At 45.7% G+C, this 22,304-nt stretch overlaps 1 protein-coding gene and 1 long non-coding RNA gene across 4 annotated transcripts in view; both read left to right on the top strand.

Annotated features, from left to right (window-relative positions):
* Nucleotides 1–87: 87 nt before the first annotated feature.
* LOC129391878 (uncharacterized) lies at nt 88–5,693 on the top strand. The gene is made up of 3 exons (XR_008616689.1): nt 88–2,416; nt 2,507–2,980; nt 5,060–5,693. It is a non-coding gene; the product is annotated as an uncharacterized lncRNA (long non-coding RNA).
* A 9,389-nt stretch (nt 5,694–15,082) lies between these two features.
* The window catches only part of NUBP1 (NUBP iron-sulfur cluster assembly factor 1, cytosolic), a 27,471-nt gene continuing 20,249 nt past the window's right edge, over nt 15,083–22,304 (top strand). For 2 of the 3 annotated variants that reach the window (XM_028485481.2, XM_028485482.2), the window contains exons 1-3: nt 15,083–15,176; nt 15,255–15,359; nt 17,032–17,165. In XM_028485481.2, coding sequence (XP_028341282.1) covers nt 15,158–15,176; nt 15,255–15,359; nt 17,032–17,165 — 258 coding nt within the window. In that variant the 5' untranslated portion in view covers nt 15,083–15,157. The remainder of the gene's footprint in view (nt 15,177–15,254; nt 15,360–17,031; nt 17,166–22,304) is intronic. The other variant, XM_007101636.3, reaches the window with a different exon arrangement.

Raw genomic sequence — 22,304 nt, 5'->3', positions numbered from 1 at the left:
GTGACCCCCTAGGGGGGGGGGTAGGGAGGGTGGGAGGGAGACGCAAGAGGGAGGGGATATGGGGATATATGTATATGTATAGCTGATTCACTTTGTTATACAGCAGAAACTAACAATGTAAAGCAATTACACTCCAGTAAAGATGTTTTAAAAAAGAAAAGAAAAGAAAAGAAACTCCTGTTTTAGGAGCCTGGTGCTTTAGGTGTGAGGGAGCCCAGGCATGAATGCCACAGCCCCCCGCCTGGCACCGGTTACAGGGCTGCTGTGGAAGGGGGGGGGGCCTTAGAAAAACCCAGAGGGTGGCCAAAAATCCCTTGGTGATCTCCAGGCTGGACAGCTCGCTGCAGGCTGGGATCCTCTGGGGTCCTGGTCACCTGGGCTCCAGGTCACTTGCTTGAATGATCTGGGGAGATGTTCCAGGACAAACCCCGATGAAAATCCACAAAGTGAAACTGTCACCAGAGAAACTGACCCGCCTGCCTTTCAGCCATTTGGGGCTCTGGCTTGATTTTCCTAAGCAAGGCGGGGCTCCTTGAATATATTATCGTATATATATGACCCATGTGCATTTTTTCTGCTATAAAGAGTTAGAAGAATCTGTGTCAGGGTGTAACCTAGCAGGACCCTATGGGACCTTCCTGGGACAGCCTTCCCCCATATCCTCTGCTTCAGCTCCTCTCTGAAGTACCTAGATAACAGTTCGATGCGCATTTTCTGAGTTGTTTCACAGATGTGAAAACCCCCCACCAAATGAAAGATATTGACTACAGTATTTGATAACCATGAGCACACAGCCCCCAGGCCTCCTGGAGCCTAAGGACTGATAATGTTAACCCCTGTGACACCACCCTGTTACCTCACCATCAACCAGAGAGTTGTGCACGAGCTGATTGCATACCTTGCAAACCCCCTCCCACATCTGGCTTTATTTTTTATTTTTTATTTTTTTTTTGCGGTACGCGGGCGTCTCGCTGTTGTGGCCTCTCCCGTCGCGGAGCACAGGCTCCGGACGCGCAGGCTCAGCGGCCACGGCTCACGGGCCCAGCCGCTCCGCGGCATGTGGGATCTTCCCGGACCGGAGCACGAACCCGCGTCCCCTGCATCGGCAGGCGGACTCTCAACCACTGCGCCACCAGGGAAGCCCTCATCTGGCTTTTAAAAATTCTTTGCCGAAAATTTTCGGAGAGCTCAGGGGTTTTTTTGGGGCCTGAGCCACCTGTCTCCTGGCTTGGCCCTGCAATAAACCTTTCTCTGCTCCAAACTCCAACGTTTCGGTTTGTTTGGCCTCACTGTGCATGGGGCACACAAACTTGTGCTAACAGGTGCGGAGAGTAGGGGAGAGGCTTGATCAGATCTGCAGATCACTGCCTCGCCCTCCACTCCAACCCGCTTACGAAATGTCAGTCACTGAGTCAGTGACAGCGGTTGAGGGGCTCCCATGGCCAGGAAGTTCGCACGTGGGGAAATCTGCTCAGTGCTCTCCGGGCAGAAGAGGCCTTTCCCTCAAGTGGAATCCCAGCTCCGTCCCCTCTACCAGCCTGGAAAATGCCCGGGATTGTGCCTCCCTCGGACGCTGTGAGAATCAAGTAAAGGCAGAACAAGGTACTTAGCACCTAGTGGGTGATCAACAGTTGTTATTGGTGTTACTATTATTATTAGACTACACTTCGCCACATCATTTCATGTAATCCTTTGGCTCACGCCTGGAGGTGGGCGTTATTCGAGCCCTCATTTTACAGGGGGGCAAACTGAGGCTCAGAGAGGTGCATCTGTTTGCCCAAGGGCACACAGCTAGTCTCGGGAAATGGCTCAGGCAGTGCCGCTTCCCCTGAGGATAAGGAGAGCCAGATAAAAGCCGTAGATGTGCTTTGCAGTGGGGCTGGCAGGGAGCTCAGAGAACATCTCAGTGAAGTTGAGGTTCTATTTTTCTGCCAACATTTTATTATAAACAATTTTTTTAAATGCAGTGGTTTTAAAACACTCTAATATGGAAGGTTGTCTTCAGATAAACTCTTGCACAGAAGCAGGGCACGTGACACAGAGCCCTAAGGTGCTCTGGCTGGAGGGAGCCGGAGGTGGGGGGGTCCCTTCCCTCTGAGTCCCTAGGGCTCCACAGAGCACAGTGCGAAGACCGTGATTCAGCCCACCCACCCCCCATTTCACAAGAGAAGAGGCACGAAGGTCACCTACCAGGAAGTGGAAAAGCCAGACTCCATGTCCACGTTTTCTGAAGTCACACTAATTACCTAGAGAAACGCTATGATCGTTCTGTTAAATTTGGAATCATGTAACTAGACTTACTGTGATCACTTTGTAATGCAGACAAATATTGAATTATTAGGTTGTACACCTGAAACTAATATAACGTTATATACCAATTTTTCCTCAGAAAAAAGAAACTGGAATCATGCTGTAGGTGAGTGTGTTGTATTGGTTTCCTATGGCTGCTGTCACAAATCACCACAAAGGTAGTGACTTGACACTACACAGATGTATTCTCTTACAGCTCTGGAGGTCAGAATTCCAAAATGAGCCTCAAGGGGCTCAAATCAAGGTATGAGGAGGGCTGGTTCCTTCTGGAGGCTCCAGGAAGAATCCGATTCCTTGCCCTTTCCAGCTTCCAGAAGCTGCCTGCGTCCTTTGACTTGTGGCCTCTCCCCGCATCTTCAAAGCCGGCAGCTAGCATCTTCTCTCCCCCTCCCCCGATCCTCCTGCTTCCTTCTTTTTTTTTTTTGCGGTACGCGGGCCTCTCACTGTTGTGGCCTCTCCCTCTGCGGAGCACAGGCTCCGGACGCGCAGGCTCAGCGGCTCACGGGCCCAGCCGCTCCGCGGCATGTGGGATCTTCCCGGACCGGGGCGCGAACCCGGTTCCCCTGCATCGGCAGGCGGACTCTCAACCACTGCGCCACCAGGAAAACCCCTCCTGCTTCCTTCTTACAGGACCCTTCTAATCACATCGGACCCACCCAGATAATCCAGGGTAAGCTCCCCATTGGAGATCCTTAACTTAGTTACACCTGCAAAGGTCCCTTTACCATGTAAGGTAACATATCCAGAGGTTCCTGGCATCAGAATACGGACATCTTTGGGGGGCTATTATTCTGTCCACCACAGTGAGCAATGTAAAAGAATACCGGGTGATGAGAAAGGCAAACAAAAGTACCATGCTGTGGATTGTCCAAATGTGAAGACTCAGGGTTAAGGGGGTGAATCAGAGCAACTCCTGAACCATTGCTTTTCCCAAGGTCTTGTTTATTTATGAAGCATTTGTTTTAAGTTCTAAAAACAATACTGTGTGTGTCTCACCTGGACTCTAGTCCCCATCTAGCACTTTCAATCTGCACCTCTCACACGTGAATGTGTCCACAAATCACCTGAGGATTGGATTAAAATGCATATTCTGATTGAGTAGAGCTGGGGGCAGGGCTGGAGGTGCTGCATTTCCTACAAGCTCCCAGGTGAGGCTGGTCCACAGACCACACCTGGGGTAGTGGGGCCCTGAAATAAGTTCTATGAGGGAAAGGACCTTATTTGATTTTGCTCGTATTTGTATCCACAGCACTTAGACTAATACCTGGAATATAGTAGGTGCACAATTTGGGTTTGTTAAATGAATTTTAAAAATGGATGGATAGATGGATAGGTGGATGGGTAGGTGGGTAGATGGATGGATGGATGGATGGATAGATGAAGTGACAGAATTTCAGATGCCATTAAATGAGAAAGGTAAATTCAAAACAGTTGGCCATGTTTCAACCAAAACTCAGCAAAAAGGAATAGTAAAACCTGACAACTCAGTCCAAAAGACTCAAGGAATCACCTTCTAAAAGTTTAGAAAGTGAAAATACTCAAATACTTTGTGTGTGACTGTTAGGGAACCCCTGAGCAGTGACTTCCAAAGCATGGGGCAGTGGAGTTTTTAGGGTTCATCCATGGTGAAGCAGGTGTCAGTACTTCGTTCCCTTTCATGGCTGAATACTATCCCAATCACATGTCTAGACCACATTTCGTTTAGCCATTCATCCGTTGATGAACATTTGGGTTGTTTCCACTTTTTGGCTATTATGAATAATATTGCTGTGAACATTTCTGCACAAGTTTTTGCGTGGACATAAGTTTTCAATTTTCTTGAATAGTTACCAAAGAGTGGAATTTCTGGCCCCTATGGTAATTCTGTTTTGATTACTGTTGAGTTTTAATAAAATGTAAAGCAGCACATTTCATTAGTTTTTAAATAAATATTGTATTATCCATAGAAGTTAATTCAAGGAACTCCCAACTACACAGTCAGCCACCACACACACAGGCTGGGCCACACATGTTTGGTTGGACAGTAAGCTCCTAATGCCTGGGAATTGTTGACTCTCTCTTTGGGCTCAGTTAGTGTCTCCAAGCCCTTGGGGTGCTTTGCACCCCTGCATCCAGACAGTACAATTAACACACACAAGGTTAGCCGTGATGGGAAAATGAAACCGGAACACGGACTGCTTCCATTCTGTCATTCTGTATGACACTGGGAGTTTTTATTTGTGTCTAGGATGTAAAACAGTGAAACAGAGTGTGACCTGCAAGGTGTAATATTTTTGTTTGGAACGCGGACATTTTAGTTCATGCATGAAATCTTTTACTGAACTCAGTATCTTTAAAATTGAAATGTAATCTTTGTATCTGTCAACTGTATCAAAACTAAGAAAGTAACCAGGAATATAATTATTACTGGGAATATTATTGTACAGAGGAGGAAGGTGTTAAAAAAAATTGTCTACTCTGGGTGTTGAATATACTATGCACGCCACTGCTTAGAGATCCCTCATCCATCACTAAAAGATGTTTTTTTCAATCTCTTGTAAAAGAGATTCTTTCAATCTCTTTCTGGCTGATGGAAAACTCATTCAATTTCTGAAATCCCTATGGGAAGTGGACTAGGAGAGGCTGGGGAAACCCGACTGACCCCCGGAATGGGGTTCGCAATCCTCCACCCCAGCTCCGCCTCCCGATCATTGGGGACCCCTGGCCCAGCATCGCACTAACTCTATTTTATTGCCATCTCTGCCTGCAGCTGCGGCACTGAGATGGCTACCTGACTTTCACAGGCTGTGAAGGGACAGCTCCACGTCTGTGAATTCAATGTGAAATGCATCCGCCTGCAGAAGAAAGGCCTGGAGAGACTGTCTTAAGTGAAGGCTGGAGCAGCGCTGTCCACTGGTAGAACTTTCTGCAGCGATCAACTCAACAAGTCAGCAAGCGTTCCTTGGGCGCCCCCTGCAGGTAGATAGGAATCTGTCACTTGTCCTTCCCCGCAGCCAAAATCTGTGACTGGAGGTGACTCCAAGCAGTGCTTAGAAAACTGGAAAAATAGGGTCACACACAGGAAAGAGAGAAAAAAATCCAGGAAGAAGTTGCTTTCAGTTCAACATCCGTGTCAGTTTGTATCATTAAAAAACTGAAGTTATATTTTACAATATAGCTTTTTTTTTTTTCACTTTGAATTTCGGAAGATATCTTTTTGATGCTTAGAGCACTGGCCCTGGCTGGTGTCCAACGACTCAGCAATCTTTCTGGAAATCTACCTGCGGATACACACATACATGTGTGCTAAAACACACACGTATATGTGCTCACTGCTGCATTGATTGTAGCAGGGAAAAAATGCAGCTAACCAAATGGCCCTCAGTACAGGATGGCTAAATAAAATATACGACACCTCTTCTATAGAGAACTCTGCAGCATAAAAAGAAGTTAGGCCTGTATTTGCTGATATGAAAAGATTTCTGAGATATCAATGTAAGTGAAGAAAGCAAGATATAGAAGAGTATATACCCTATGGTACCACTTGAGCAGATATGTAGGTAATTATATATGAACAAACACTTCTGGAAAGATACACAGGAACAAGTGCCTGAGTGATTAACTTTGGACAAGGACAGGAGTGGAATGGAGGCACAGGGGGAGACTTTTATTTTTTGATTAAGCCTTCCATACTGCTATATATATACAGTCGACCCTGGAACAACGTGGGGGGTAGGGGCACCGACCCTCAACACGGCCGAAAATCCAAGTATAATTTATAGTCGGCCCTCCTTATCCACCATTCCACATCTCAACCAACTGTAGATTGTGTAGAAATGTTGTATTTATTATTGAAAAATATCCAGGTATAAGGGGACATGTGCAGTTCAAACCCATGTTGTTCAAGGACCAACTGTAATTTTTCTTAGTATATATGTAATATATGCAATATATATAGTATAAGTAGTATACTATATATGTAATATATTCACATATATAACCTAATAGGACATCTACTTCCTGCCAAGATTGGGTAATAGGAATTAGCTGTACCCTCCCATCTGAAACTACTCAAAAAACACTCAAAATATATGAAATGATGATCTTCAAGACACTGGACATCAGGCATGAAGGACAGTCCTCCCTGTGAGACGGGAAACAAATGAGGTGAGTCTTCCAACCACCACAGCTCACTGCCTGGACAGAGTTTCCAGCCCATGGTGCAGGGAGGGGCACTGTCTCCAGTTAAGGGAGCCGGGCAGGTGGGACACCAATGTGTCTAGAGTCTGAAGGACAGAGCTCGAAGGAGGAGGGAGCTGCCCAGAGAGAGCTCTGTAGACTTGCAGATGGTTCCCTTGGTGTCCAGCTGAGCTGGATCAGTGCACACCTGTGAGGAAATGACCCCGGGCTGGGGAAGAACCACCCCCAAAGCATCAGAGGGAACAATCCCAGAGTTCCCCCAGGCTGGGAAGAGTTCCCCATTCCACCAACCACGGTAGATTTCATTATCTGTGCAGCATCAAGTCAAATAGTCAGAGGGTTTTGCCTAAGTATTAGGGCAAAATTAGTCCCAGACTCATTACCACTCTGGTCCTGCCTAACAAAGCTTAAAAGCAGTATCCCAAAGATTAAAATGTTTTCAGTCCGTTTGCTGGTGTCCCAGAAAAAAATCGAGAATATTTGTAAAATTACAAACATTTTCAGCACTCAGTAAGGTAAAATTCACATCTGGCATCCAATAAAAAATTGGATCGCAATTTAAAAAAACTGCAAAGAAGTAGGAAACTAAGACCCATAATGGGGGGTGGGGAGTGGGTGGATCAATCTAATGAACCCAAACCAGAAATGATACAGATAATAGAATTAGTAGACAAGAACATTTAAAAAGTTATCATACGGCTTCCCTGGTGGCGCATTGGTTGAGAATCTGCCTGCCAATGCAGGGGACACGGGTTCGAGCCCTGGTCTGGGAAGATCCCACATGCCGCGGAGCAACTAGGCCCGTCGCCACAACTACTGAACCTGCGCGTCTGGAGCTTGTGTTCTGCAACAAGAGAGGCTGTGACAGTGAGGCCCATGCACCACGATGAGGAGTGGCCCCTGCTTGCTGCAGCTAGAGAAAGCCCACACACAGAAATGAAGACCCAACACAGCCAAAAATAAATAAATAAATAAAATAAATAAATAAATAAAAAATTTTTTTAAGTTATCATAACTACATCAGTGTGTTCAAGAAGACAGAGGAAAAATTGGCCACGTTAAGTGGAGACTTGGAGGATATTAAAAAACAAAACAAAATACCTGAATTGAACTTCTAGAGAGGAAAAGCACAATGTTTGAGATGAAAAATATACAAGATGAGATTAAAGGTATGTTTTAGTTGACCAAGGCTGCCATACAAAATACCATAAACTGATACAAAATACTCTAAGTACCAGAAATTTATGTCTCACAGTTCTGGAAGCTGGAAGTCCGAGATCGGGGCCAGCACGGTCGGGTTCTGGTGAGGTCTATCTGACTGGCTTACAGACAGCCGCCTTCTCACTCACTGTGTTCCCACATGGCCTTTCCTTGTGTGGAGAGAGAGCAAGCTAAGTGTCTCCTCTTATAAAGACACTAATCCCATCATGAGGACTCCCTCTCCTCTCCATGACCTCATCACCTCCCCAAGGCCCACCTTCCAATACCATCACATTGGGAGTTAGGGTTTCAACATATGAATTGGGGTGTGCAGAGTGGGGCAACACAAACATTCAGTCTATAATAAAGCAGATTAAATACTGCAGAAGAAAAGGTTAGTGAAGTTGAAGATAGAGCAACAGAGACTACCCAAAATGAAACAGAGAAAAAAAAAAAGACCGAGAAACAGAACTATAGAATAGTGCTGAGAGAAATCTAGAAGGACCTAAATAGAGAGATAAATCATGTGTGTGGACTAGAAGACTCAATATTGTTAAGAGGTCAGTTCTTCCCAAACTGAAGGTTAGATTCAATGCAAATCTAACCAAAATCCCAGCAGGCTTTTTGGGGTAGAAATTAATTAACTGATTCTAAAATTCAAATGGAAATTCAAAGGACCTAAATAGCCAAAACAACTTTGAAAAGAAAAACAAAGTTGGAGGATTTGAGGTCTCTGACTTCAAGACTTATTATAAAGCTACAGTATGGTATTGGCACAAAGCCAGACAAAGATTTTATTCTGAATAAAGAATCCAGAAATATATCCACATATTCATGCTCAGTTGACTTTCAGCAAAGGTACAAAGTTAATTGTGTGGAGAAAAAATAGTATTTTCAACAAAAGATGCTGGAACAATTGGAGACATATATGTGTGTGTATATCTATATCTATATCTCAACCCATACCTTGCACTATATACAAAAACTACATACAAAAAAATTAACTCCAAATGAGTCATAGACCTAAATTTAAGGTCTAAAACTTAAAAAATTCTAGAAAGAAACATAGGAGAAAATATTTGTGACCTTGTGTAAGGCAGATTTCTTAGATATGTTTTCTAAAACACAATACGTAAAAGAAAAAATTTGATAAACTGGACCTCATCAAAATTAAGAACAGCTCTTCAAAAGACATTCGTAAGAGAATTTTCAGTCTCAAGCCACAGACTAGGAGAAATATTTGCCAAACATATAACTGATAAGGAACCTGTATCCAGAACATATACAGTATTCTCAAAACTCAATACTTAAGCAACCAAAATTTTTTAAAACGGGCTTAAAATTTGAACACTTTGGAAAAGAAGATATGCTGATGGCAAATGAACACCTGAAAAGATGGCAACATAATTTCTCACTAGGGAAATGCAAATTAAAACCACAATAAGATACCACTATACACCTATTAGAATGCCAAAAACCCAAAAGACGGGTTACACTCGCTCTTGGCAAGCATATGGGGCAACTAAAATGCTCAGACACTGCAGGTGGGGATGGACAGCCATTCTGGAGAACACTTCACCAGTTTCCTACCAACCCACTCCTAGGTGTTTACTCCAGAGAAATGACAGTGTGTGTCATTATGAAGTCTTGTACAACAATGCCCACAGCAGCTTTATTTGTAACACCCACAAGCTGGAAGCAATCCAAATGTCCATCTACAGGTAAATGGATTAACAAGCTGTGGTGTACTCATACAATGAAATACTTCACTGAAGCCAGAAGAAATGAACTCCACACACTCAACAACATGGATGAACCTGAAATAAACATGCTGAAAGAAGCCAGATGAAAAGGAGCACACACCATATGATTCCACTGATAAAAAATTCTAGAAAATCCACACTCATCTATGGAGGCAGGAAACAGGGCACTGACTGCTGGCGGGGATCAGGGGCAGGTTTGCAAAGGTCGTGAGGAAACTTTGGGGGATGATTTGTGTGTTCACTATCTTGATTGTGGTGATGGTTTCACAGGTACAGTATATATAAGTCAAAACTTATCAACTGTACGCTTTAAATATGTGCGGTCTGTTGATCAGTTGTCCGTCAATAAAGCTGTTTAAGAAATTAACAATTGCTAACACCTATATACCGCACAAATGTGTGAGGAATTTTTTAAAAACTTGTTTTACTCATATTAACTTATTTAATCCTTCCAACAATAATCCTCTGAGGGAGTTAATATTATCGTTGTCATTTTACAGGGAAGGAAACTAAGGCATGAAGAAAAGACTTGAAAGCTGGTAAATGGGGAGCTGGAATTTGAACGCAGACGGCTGACATTCAAAAATCCATGTTCTTAACCAGCAAACGAGTCAACTTCTCCATATATAATGGATCTGAACTTTATTTTTCGACTCAGTTATATACCAAGCGCCTGCAGTGTATTCGACTCAGTTATATATAAAGTGCCTGTATACACTGAAGGCGCTTGATATATAACTGATATTAGATATCTAATATCTTCGTTAGATATTTTTGCTGGATCTAAGGGAAGAGGTAGGAAATTCTCTACTCCAGAACTTAAAAATTTTTTCCACGTCCTGACTTTGGTCATAGATGGGGTAGGAGCGCCACCTGGTGGTTTAATATGGAGCTGCATGCAGTGCACTTCACAGGGTAGCGTTTTCACCACCTGCAGTGTGTTTAAGATGCTCCAGTCCTGCTAGATCACCATCTAAATTCTTAACCTGTCTGACCCAGGTGCTAGTCTTGTTTTATTCACTAACCTGCAATGTGATTAGGGACAATTTTCTCTGTCTAGGCCTCAGTTCACCCATCTGTAAACAAGGCATTGAAAGTGCCGTGTCCTAACCACTGGACCGCCAGGGAATTCCCAGTGCGGAAATTGCTCTTATTATCCCCATTTTAAGGATGAGCAGTCTGAGGCTGGAGACCAGAAGGGACGTGCCCAGTGTTATTCAGCTCATTAGAGTCAGGATTTAAACACATGTCATCTGACTTCAGAATACGAGCTGTAAACCCCTGTGTCATCTGCCCTCACCCATCTCACCCATCCCAACATGGAAGTCTGTAGTGCCATCGCTAGAAACCCTGAGGAGTTTTTTAAACATGCTGTAATATTATGATTTATAATAAGAAACGTATATTTGGTCTTTTTTCCCATGTCTGGCACAGAGCTCCTAAAATCCTTGGAATTTCCTAAGGGCGGAGAGCAATAAAGGTGTCTCTTGTTATGTTAATGGACCTCACTTAAGGATGGGGGCTGGTTGCCAGGGGAACCAACCTAGCGATTGGAAGGTTGGAACTTTCAGTCCCACCTCCCCAGCTTGGGGCTGAACCAATCGCTGATGACTTACTCAATCGTGACGGGGTAATGAAGCCTCCATTAGAAGCACAGGTTTTGGTGAAAACTTGGAGATTTGGGGAGAGAGGTGCCCCTGGAGAGGGCTTGGACTCTCTGAGCTCTTCCCTCATGCCTTACCCTGTGCATCTCTTCCATCTGGCTGTTCCTGAGTTACATTCTTTTAGGATAAACCGGTATCTAGTAAGTAAAATGTTTCTCTGATTTCTGTGAGCTACTCTAGCAAATTAATTGAATCCAAAGCGGGAGGAGGTCATGGCTACCTCTGATTTATAGTCAGTCAGTCAGTCAGAAGCACAGGTAACAACCTGGGCTTGCAACTGGCATCTTGGGGAGGAGGGCAGTCTTGTAAGATTGAGCCCTTAACCTGTGGAATCTGATGCTAACTCCAATAGCGTCAAAATTGTTTAATTGTAGGACACCCATCTGGTGTCCAGGGCATATTTCGTTGGCATGGGGAACCCCCCACACACACCTCCCACCCACATTGGAAACTGGGTTCAGAACCTCTTTATAGGCCCAGGCCCCATGCACGAGCTTCTGATTTAATTGATGTGGAGGAGGAGAACCGGCGCATAAAATACCCCAGGTGATTATAATGTGTAGCCAGGCTGAGAAACCCTGCTGTCGAAAGAATATACCCAGTGTCCCACCAGTCTCAGTGCAGATTTAAGCTCTAATAATTTCAGAAGTATAAACAAATTTTGTTTCTAGAGCAGTTTTAGGTGTACAGAAAAAAAACTTTCAGAAAGTTCAGAGCTCTGATATATTCCCCCCACCCCGTTGCCCCCATTATTATTAACATCTTGCACTGGTGTGGTATATTTGTTGTCATTGGTGAACCAATATTGATACATTATTATTAACTAAAGTCCATAGTTTAAGTTAGGGTTCACTCTTAATGTTGTACCTTCTATGAGATTTGATAAATGCATAACGTAATGCCCTGTGGCCACCATTACGGTATCCCACAGAATAGTTTTACTGCCCTGAAGTCCCCTGTGCTTTTCATTCTTCCCACTCCTAACCCCTCCCCCAAATCCTGGCAATCACTAATCTTTTCACTGCCTCTGGTTTTACAAACTTATTTTTTAAATCATTTAAAAATTTAGCTATTTGAATCTACAACAACACGTTTTTCAACTTTAATTTTGTTGTTTCTTTTGGCCGTGCCACACAGCTTGCGGGATCTCAGTTCCCCGAACAGGGATTGAACCCAGGCCCCAGCAGTGAGAGCCCAGAACCCTAACTACTGAGCCACCAGGGAACTCCCTAAATTTTCATTTTGTTGTTTTAGTCATCATGGCCATCTACCATCAGAGGGACTGAAATAAAAAATTTAAAGTCTATTGTTTCAAACTCAGGAAGCAAAATAAATGTAAAGGAAATGTAAACTTTCAAATGCCGGTTTTTGTAAGTTTGTTCATGCTTCAAAAGTTCCTAAAGGAGAAAACTGGGCTCAGACTTTTGGAACATGCTGTACTGGAGAAAGGAGAACCAGTTGTTTCCACAGGCCAGGAACAGCATCTGTGAGAAGACGGTGCTCAGAGGTCTTTCACAGGGGACTGGGTAATGGCTGGACAGGCAAGGGCTGGGGGAGGGACGGGCAGCGGGGACATTCCTGGCAGAAGGACCTCTGTGAGCAACAGAGTAATGGGCTGGGGTCCCCGGGGAAGTGCCAGCTGTTCAGTGGTTAGGGCCCAGCCTTCACACTGGCCCAGGGCAAGAAATGAGCCTGGATGGGGATATAAGTATAGCTGATTCACTTTGTTATACAGCAGAAACTAGCTCACCATTGTAAAGCAATTATACTCCAATAAAGATGTTAAAAAAAAAAAAAAAAGAAAGAAAAGAAAAGAAAGAAATGAGCCTGGAGTGGTCAGATGGTCACCAAGGCCACTGAAAACCATGGGAAGCTTGGATGTTAGCCTGTGGGCCCTAGGGAGCCATTGAAGGTTTAAGAGCAGCAGAGCGACACCATGTGATCTGCGTGGGGAAAGGTCAGGAGCAGAGAAACCCTGTGAGGAACTACAGGGGACAGTCCAGGGCCCACTCCCTGTGCCTCTCTGGGTATGACCATGGGACCCAATCTTGCCAGGGGAAAGTGAGCAAATAGGTGTCACGTCTGGGGGGACGTATTTAAGCAGCAGCGTACAGTTCACACTCTCCACCTTTGTTTGTTTTGTTTTGTTTTGTTTTTGCGGTACACGGGCCTCTCACTGCTGTGGCCTCTCCCGTTGCGGAGCACAGGCTCCGGACGCGCAGGCTCAGTGGCCATGGCTCACGGGCCCAGCCACTCCGCGGCATGTGGGCTCTTCCCGGACCGGGGCACGAACCCGTGTCCCCTGCATCGGCAGGCGGACTCTCAACCACTGCGCCACCAGGGAAGCCCTGATACATTATTTTTAATGAGTTTCTATATCCTTAGTGCCTGAGGCTGGGGAAAGTTTGTTCACTCATTAAAATTTGTCCCAAACCTGTAAGCAATGATACTCCAGTAGCAATGAGCAAATAGCATCCACATCTTGGATGGTTTCTAAAGACAATTCTCCAGGAAAAGCAACCAGGGGTCCTTGGAGAAATAGCTGTAGCAAAGAAAATAGGAGAGACTGGAACATCCAATTGTCAGAAAGCAAGAAAGTGCTCAAAGGGGTTTGATTAATGTCCAAGACACAGAGGCTTGACGAGGCTTCACTGGCCACATTTTGCGGAAAAACTGACCAGAAAGAATAATGATAACTTATTATTAAATACAGAATTTTTTTAAAACCCATGAGTCCATAGTGATTCTCAAAAAAAGGGCGGGAGGGAAACTTATTTACTAAGGAATGCCAATTAATTAATTGAGATAAGGATAAGGACTGGGAAAAAGCACAATTTTGCAAACACCTATGTAACTGATCCAGGCAAGAAGGATGTTAAAACCACTGAGTGAAGGCTGATCGAGAACAGGATATTCATATGATCTCAATGTGTCTCCCCCAGAGAGTCTGTATTAATTACAAATGGAAAATGGTGCCATTCCCTGGAGAAACAGGACACACACCATCTTTATCAAGTGATCAAGCCCTCACATCACCAATAATGGAACCAACTGGCATTACGTGCTTCCTGCTGTGACACAACTGTAAGTGCATTCTGCTAAAAACTTTAACCTGGGGACTTCCCTGGTGGTGCAGTGGTTAAGAATCTGCCTGCCACTTCAGGAGACACGGGTCCGAGCCCTGGTCCGGGAAGATGTGGGACCAGGGCAGATCTTCCCGGACCAGAGCTTAGGTACGGAGCAAGTAAGCCCATGTGCCACAACTATTGAAGCCCACGCACCTAGAGCCCAGGCTCTGCAACCAGAGAAGCCACTGAAATGAGAAGCCCGCGCACCGCAACAAAGAGTAGCCCCAGCTCACCGCAACTAGAGAAAGCCCGTGCACAGCAACGAAGACCCAAAGGAGCCCAAAATAAAATTAATTAATTAATTAATTAAAAATCCTTGAATCTAATCAAGGGGGTTTGGGGGATGGCTCTTCCTTAATCTGAATATAAAGTGAATATTAGCTAACAGTTTTGTATTAATGTTAAATCTCGGATATGAAAATGGTATTGAAGTCATGTAGAACAAAGTCTTTGGTCCTAGGAGATACATGCTGAAGTATTTGTGATAGATATCTGCAACTCAGTTGTTTTTTTTTTTTTTTTTTTTTTTGGTATGCGGGCCTCCCTCTGTTGTTGCCTTTTCCGCTGCGGAGCACAGGCTCCGGACGCGCAGGCTCATTGGCCATGGCTCACGGGCCCAGCCGCTCCGCGGCATGTGGGATCCTCCCAGACCGGGGTGCGACCCCAGCTCCCCTGCATCGACAGGCGGACGCGCAACCACTGCGCCACCAGGGAAGCCCCTGCAACTGAGTTTTAAAAGGAACAGAAAGAGAACAGGCCCGAACTCCCAACACAAGGTTCGCGCGTGCGCACAGCCCTCTTTCGGAGACAAGATTTCGCGCAGCTGGAGGGTCAGATTAGGCGCCACGAGGCGGAAATACGTAACGGCGGTTTCCCGGTTTCCGGTGACCGCGTACGCGTCCAAGGCAGCAGGATGGAGGAGGTGCCTCACGGTGAGCGCGCGGAGGGGGCGTGGGGGGCGGGCCTGAAAGGACAGGAGCCACTCTAACTGTGACCTTGTCTCCGCGCAGACTGTCCCGGGGTCGGCAGCGCCCAAGCAGGTCGAGGGGCCTCATGTCAGGGGTGCCCCAACCAGGGACTCTGCGCTTCTGGAGCTGGTGCCGCTCCGGACCCGGGTGAGGAAGGGGCAAGGCTTCAACGGGAAGTGAGAAGCGCTGTCCTGGAAGGGGCGGGACGTGGGCGGGGTGTGGATGGTGTTGGGATAGGGGCCTTAAGGATGAGGGGCAGGGGCCCAGAGGAGGCGGGTCGTGGAGTCGTCTTCAGGATAAGGGGCGGGGCTTGAGGGATGAGTGACAGGAGCGGGGCCCAGAGGGGCAGGGCTTTTAAAAGGCTAGGAGAGGAGACAATTGGGGTGGGGGCGGAGCCTGAACTCGTGACTGGCGTGGAGTCAAAAGGGGTCTCAGGAGGGGCGGGACATGGGAGAAAGTCGTGGGAGGCGAGGGGTGGGACCAGCGGTTTGAGTGACAGTAACTGGAAGTGGTTGGGAGGAGGCCGGCACCAGAGGGAATAGGGTATAAACTTTGAAGTCAGGGAGTTTAGGCTTAAATCCTAGCTCCACCAGTTGTTTTCTTTGGACAAAATTTCCTTCCTTTTGAGGAGCAATTCTCCCATTAATTCAACAGAAGTATGTATTGATCACTTGCAGGCACAGTGCTCTGTGCTGGGGATACAGCTATGGATGAGACAGATGAGGTGATTAAAAAGCCTTAACCTCTCTGAACCTCCGTTTCCTCATCAAAAATGGGAGAAAAATAGTTACAGTGTTGTTTTAGGGATTTGAACTAGAATGAAATATTGAAAACATAGTAAATGGGTAATAATGATAGTTATCAGTGACAGGTAACTAAGTGCCTGCAATTTGTCAGTTTCTCTCTCTTGGCACTACTGATCCTCAGGATTGGATAATTCTTGGTGGTGGGGATGTCTGCCCTGTTTCTCTGCCCTGAACATTTAGCAGCATCCCTGGCCTCTACCCACTACATGCCAGCAACAGTCCTTCCTGTGACAACCAAAAATGTCCCGAGACATTGCCAGATGTGCCCTGGTGGGGTTTGCCCGCAGATTGGGAATCATTGCTGTACTGAAAGCTCTTTTCTGGAACTGGGAATATAGTATGAACACTTCAGAGTTCCCCCCTTCATGAACTTTATATTCTAGTAGGGGAGACAAACAAGTAAACCGATAAATAAGGAAATGTCAGATGTACTCGTAGCCTTGGGTTTGGTTTTGTTTGGTTTTGGTTTGGGGTTTTTTGGTAGCACTTATTACTACCATTGATGAGGTGCTGTTTCTCTCACGATCCCTTGAAATAGCCCAAGGACTTAGCTTCTTCCAGCCCATTGGAAGAGTGACATTCAGAGAGAGACAAATATCATATGATATCGCTTATATGTAGAATCTAAAAAAAATGGTACAAATGAACTTAATTACAAAACAGAAATAGAGTCACAAATGAGAAATAGAGAAAACAAACTTATGGTTACCATGGGGGAAAGGAAGGGGAGGGATAAATTGGGAGATTGGGATTGACATATACACACTACTATATATAAAATAGATGACTAATAGGGACCCACTGTATAGCATAGAGAACTCTACTCAATACTCTGCAATGGCCTATGTGGGGAAAGAATCTAAAAAAGAGTGGATATATGTATAACTGATTCACTTTGCTGTACACCTGAAACTAACACAACATTGTAAATCAACTATACTCCAATAAAAATTTTTAAAAAATAAAAAAAGATTGAGTCAGGGGCTTGGTCATCTGAATTGCTTTCTTTGCAGCCATAGAGGAAATCAAAGAAAAAATGAAGACCGTGAAACACAAGATCTTGGTGTTGTCTGGGAAAGGCGGCGTTGGGAAAAGCACATTCAGTGCCCATCTGGCCCACGGCCTAGCGGAAGATGAAAACACACAGGTGGGACCTTAAGGAAAAACTGGGAGAGGCTCATGTCTGAGGGCTCATGATGGCTCGTAGGGAGCTGATTCGTTAGTGTCAGTTTATCTGGCCTCTTTGGAATCTAGATCCCTGCAGAGAGAACGAGGAAATGTAAGGCAGTCGAGCAATGAAATGAATATTTCATTGGATTCTCTAACCATGAACATGGCTAGCAGGTGTACATTTCTCTTGGCTTGCTGATTATTTATTATGTTAAGTTCAGGCTTCCTTCTCTTTATGAACCCCTTCTGCCTTTTTCTAGGTCAGGGGTCTACCAACGATAGCCTGTGGTCAAATCCAGCCCATCTCCTGTCTTTTTATGGCCTGTGAGCTATGAATGGTTTTTACATTTATAAATGGTTGCTTTTACAGTGTTACATTAGTACTTCTGAATCCTTGAATTTGCCCACAAAGCCTAAAATACTTTCCGTTTGGCCCTTGAAGAAAACGCTTGCCAACCCCTGCACTAGGCCATTCACTTACACCCGCGTACACAGAGGAGCTTGAAAACTCAAATTCCTCAGTACTGCTCTCAGGATTTCAGCTTTAATAAAAGGTGTGGTAGGGTGAGGAAGAAAAAAATTACTTTTACCAAAAAGATCAAATGGAAATTTGCAGTACCTGTGATTTAAAAAATACAGGTTATTCATTGGGACTCATGATGGTTTTGCACTGATCTTAGGAAATGGTCTCAATATTCACTTTGATTACAATTTTATACCTAATGAAACCATGAATGCTGCGGGGTTTGTTTGTTTGTTTTTTAACACAGAACACGTTCCACCATTTGCTTTTGCCAAAATGAAATTATGTTCAAAATTCTAATTGAAAAAAATACATATATACATACCAGAACTGCTAGAGAAGCGTCGGTGTCTCTTAGACACCACTGCCCAACACGTTGAGCCCTGAAATAAGAGCCGTGGTGAGGACTTGTGTGTTGGTTCTGTGTGTGTACTGGGTGAGAGAGCCCACCACACACTCTGTGTGGATCACCAACTCTGCTGTTTTTCTGTCAGAGCACTGTTTGGGGCCTGCAGAGGAGTTCCGTGTAACATAGAAACAATTTTATTGTGTTCATGTTGAAAGCCATTCCCAGCCATTCCAGTTCTTTCCTTGGTCTTGGTGCGTGCCTTCTTTCCATACACTGATATATTTTTGAAAATTAGTTTTGTCTTTGTGCATTTTGAATGTCGAAATTTATTTTTATATAAATAAGGGCTAACTAACTTTCAGTTCACATTTCTTTTATAACTGGCAAATGACCTTTCACTTTTGTTTGGCTTTTTTTTTTAAAGGTAGTGCTAATGGGGAGTGTAAAGGTATGTTTAATTTAATATTGACATTTCAAAACTGCCACATATTGCCAGTTATTTTTTTAAAACTCTAATAATTGGATAAATTTCATACTTTCTACTTGTGTGAGATAAACCATTCTATTCCAGTATGAAATAGCACCCTAAATTCTTAATAAAATAAAGGCTTTATTTCCTCCACAAAAAAACCCAGTAAAGGTAGCTACCGTGGGTAGGGAGATCAAGCCCACCATTCCAACCTGCCCTCAATATGCTTGAGCGCGCACACACACACACACACACACACACACACACACACACACAGTGGCCTCTCAGATACCTCACACACACACACACACACACACACACACACACACAGTGGCCTCTCAGATACACCCCCCCACACACACACAGTGGCTTCTCAGATACCTCACCGAAGGCTCCAGGAATATATTTTTTTAAATCGTTGGGTTAAGAAAGTAGAGTTTACTTCAGGGGTCAGCAGACTTTTTTTTTTTTTGCGGTACGCGGGCCTCTCACTGTTGTGGCCTCTCCCGTTGCAGAGCACAGGCTCTGGATGCGCAGGCTCGGCGGCCGTGGCTCACGGGCCCAGCCGCTCCGTGGCATGTGGGATCTTCCCGGACCGGGGCAAGAGTTCATGTCCCCTGCATCGGCAGGCGGACTCTCAACCACTGCGCCACCAGGGAAGCCCCAGCAGACTTTTTATATAAAGAGCCAGATGGTAAATATTTTAGGCTTTGTAGGCTATACAGTTTCTGTAGCAACTATTCAGTTCTGCCCTTGAACATGAAAGCAGCCACAGACAACCTGTGAACAAATGAGTGTGGCTGTGTTCTAATAAAACTTTGAATTTCATATAATTTGAATTTCATAATTTTCACACTGTCATGAAACAAATGTATTCTTTTGATTTTTTTTTTCCCCCAGCTCTAAAAACGTAATAGCCATTATTAGCTATGGGCTGTACAGAAACAGGTGGCATTCTGGGTTTGGCCCCTGGGTTGTAGTTCGCCGGCCCCTGGTTTGGTTTGTAGCTTCAGAAGCACTAGTGCTGGCTGGGGAAGAACTTCTTTGGGGGAGGATTGAAATCTTGGGGAGGCCGTGGCCTTCTTGGGACAGTGCAGAGGCTGGACTAGGGGACCAGTAAAGCTTGGTGTTTCTCTCACTAGGGCTCTGAATCCTGCTTATAACTCATTTTTCTTCGGATCATTTTATGACGTGTGGAGCTGCTTTTATTGGCCTACATGACTGACGTGGGCTTCTCTGAAATCTGGTATCTGTTACCCAGGATGTGCTCTAGGCATCTGGGGAAAGGGAGAAGTGACTGGCAGGGGACAGCTGGGCAGGCTCATGGGAGAAGGCGGCCTTGGACTCTGATGGCGGCTGATGGGATGTGGCGGGAGGAGGTGGAGGCAGAGGCGCAGAGCTGGGACCGCCGGGGCAGACAGGCAGGGCAGGCAGGGCTTTGCTGCTGCTGCAGCAGAGGGGCCGAGGGTGAGGCTCAGCCTGAGCCAGACCTGGGAGGCTTTAACGCCCTGGGAAGATGTTCCAGCGGGAAAGAGGCATGGTTTGAGCGTTGCTATAGCAGTAGCCAAGTGTGTGATCGAGTGTCGTCAGAGGGTGACGGTAAAGCAGTGGGAGGTGTTGCTCTTGTCTCCACGAGAGGCCACGAGGACACGACCAGGGCAGTGCTGGAACCAACGGCAGGAACAAATGGAGCAGCAGGGCCTCCAATTCTTGGAGAAGAGGGAGGGTCAGAAGTCTAGCTGAGCGTTTGGGGCAGGAGGTGGGTGCAGTCTAGCGCGGTGGCCAAGAACACAGGCTCTGGAGTCGGTCTGCCCGTGATCACATCCCAGTGCCGCCGATACCACTGCTGTGACCTTGGGCAGGTTATCAGACTTTCTCTGCCTCAGTTTTCTCGTCTGTAAAATGGGACTCAGGACCGAGTGAGATGATGCACGTAACTGTAAAATGCTTAACACGATGCCTGATGCATAGGAAGTGCTCAGTAAACGTCCCTGATAGAATATGGAGGGGTGAAGACTATTTCTGCTTTGGTGATAATGAGTTTGTAGCCCACCCAGAGTCTAGTGCCAAGCAGGTTCAAATATACTTGCCCATCTGTTTTTCTGTTAGTCAACAATCTTTTGCCGTCTGAGGGTCAAGTTTGTATTAGCCAGTTGGCCAGCCAAGAAATCTGTTTTCTGCGATGATCCATGTTACCCAGAATAATCTTTGCTTTCAGAAGCTGTCGGGCGTCTTCTTAAACAGCTGTCTGGAGATGTGCTTTAACCAGGCCACCTACAAGGAACCACTTGTGAATAGACAGCTGTTTATGTAGAATCACGCTTCCGTGTTGTTACGTTCTGAAGTCCCACTGCGCACACGTTGAAACTTTGCAGTAGGCTGAAGGGAAGCTCACCAGCTGTGTGGAAACATGGCTAGATGAGCTGGATTTTTTCCTTGCAGTGGTGCTTAAAAAAAAAAAGTCAGCACTTAAGAAAGTCTGTCTCCCCTCAGGCAGACCTACTGGTGACAGAAAACACTGTCTCCAAAGGGTGCCCGGCATGGGCACAGAGTACACACTGAGTGTCTTGTTGACTAAAGTCAAGTAGCTCACACCCCTCCCTGCCCTAAATTCAGCAGGATGGTGAGGACTGTCCTGTCCTTTTCTGCCTGCTGCCTGGTGGCAGCTCATTACTGGCTGCAAGCAAGGCTGTTCCATGATAGCACTTGGTCAGGCAGGTATCTGATGGTTTGCAGAGGGCCTTGAATCGCAGGGTAGCCCCTGACTAATCACAGGTGGGCCGGGGAATGTGCAGGTTGGGGTGAAGGGAGGAGGAGGAGCCTCTATGGTGCAGACCTGAGCTGTGAGACATCCAAGAATCACGTGCCTTCTTTCCACCGCAAGAGTCAGCAGCTCCCGTCAGTTACCAGCTTATCATCGTGCCTTGTGATCTGAAAGGCAAACTGTGTCATTAAAAGGTCCATGCTGTGTCATTAAAAGGTCCAGGCTATAGTGTCTGAGGCCCTCTCAGGGGCTTGTAGACTCGAGGGCTGGAAGGAGCCTAATGGTCTCCCGAAACACTGGTTTCGCAGATCAGAAGCTCAGACAGATCGGGGAGGAGAAGCAGCTTGTGCGAGGTGACACGGCCTCAGAGTGCCAGGAGTTAGTACTGAGCCCGCTTCCCGTGACCTCTTCTTAAGTGGAAGTATGGGGCGCTGGGTAGGGAACGCTGTGGATCCTGACAGCCCTGCAGCACCCACTCCACCACTTTCTAGCTGGGAGGGGTGTGGCAAAGCCTCCTCTTCCCATCAGTCTTCTAGCACCTTCCACAGACCCTGTGAGGATTAATGCAGGCGTGTTTCTTCCAGCTGGGGTTCTCTGGTGTAACTGGGGCAGAAAGGGAATTAATTGGATGGATATGGGGGTAGCGGCAGGATCAGCAGAACGTCTGAAGGGGACAGGACACGGCCACTAGAGAGCTGGGTAGCAGGAATGTACCACCGCAGAGTGAGTGCATGTGATCTCTTTCTTGTATCATTTCACTCAAGATATCCACTTGGTTGTGGGGAAGAGGGGGTGTAATTCCTCAAAAGGAAACTGATTAAACTGTTCCCAAAAGAGAGCGAGATTTTCTAGACCAAGTGGCTAGAAACTCGAGATTATTGATGAAAGTCTCCGTTAGGGTCATAGCGATGGTATAATTTCCCATGTTGTGAGGCTCTGATGTAACACGTCTGGATCATTAAACACACATCAGCCTGAAGCATCAAGAAGGCCAAGGAAGTCAGGTCTTCA

This window comes from Physeter macrocephalus, unplaced genomic scaffold, assembly GCF_002837175.3.
Source record: "Physeter macrocephalus isolate SW-GA unplaced genomic scaffold, ASM283717v5 random_414, whole genome shotgun sequence".
Classification (NCBI taxonomy): domain Eukaryota; kingdom Metazoa; phylum Chordata; class Mammalia; order Artiodactyla; family Physeteridae; genus Physeter; species Physeter macrocephalus.
The sequence above is the reverse complement of the archived record's forward strand: the minus strand, read 5'-3'. Positions and strand labels throughout refer to the sequence as shown.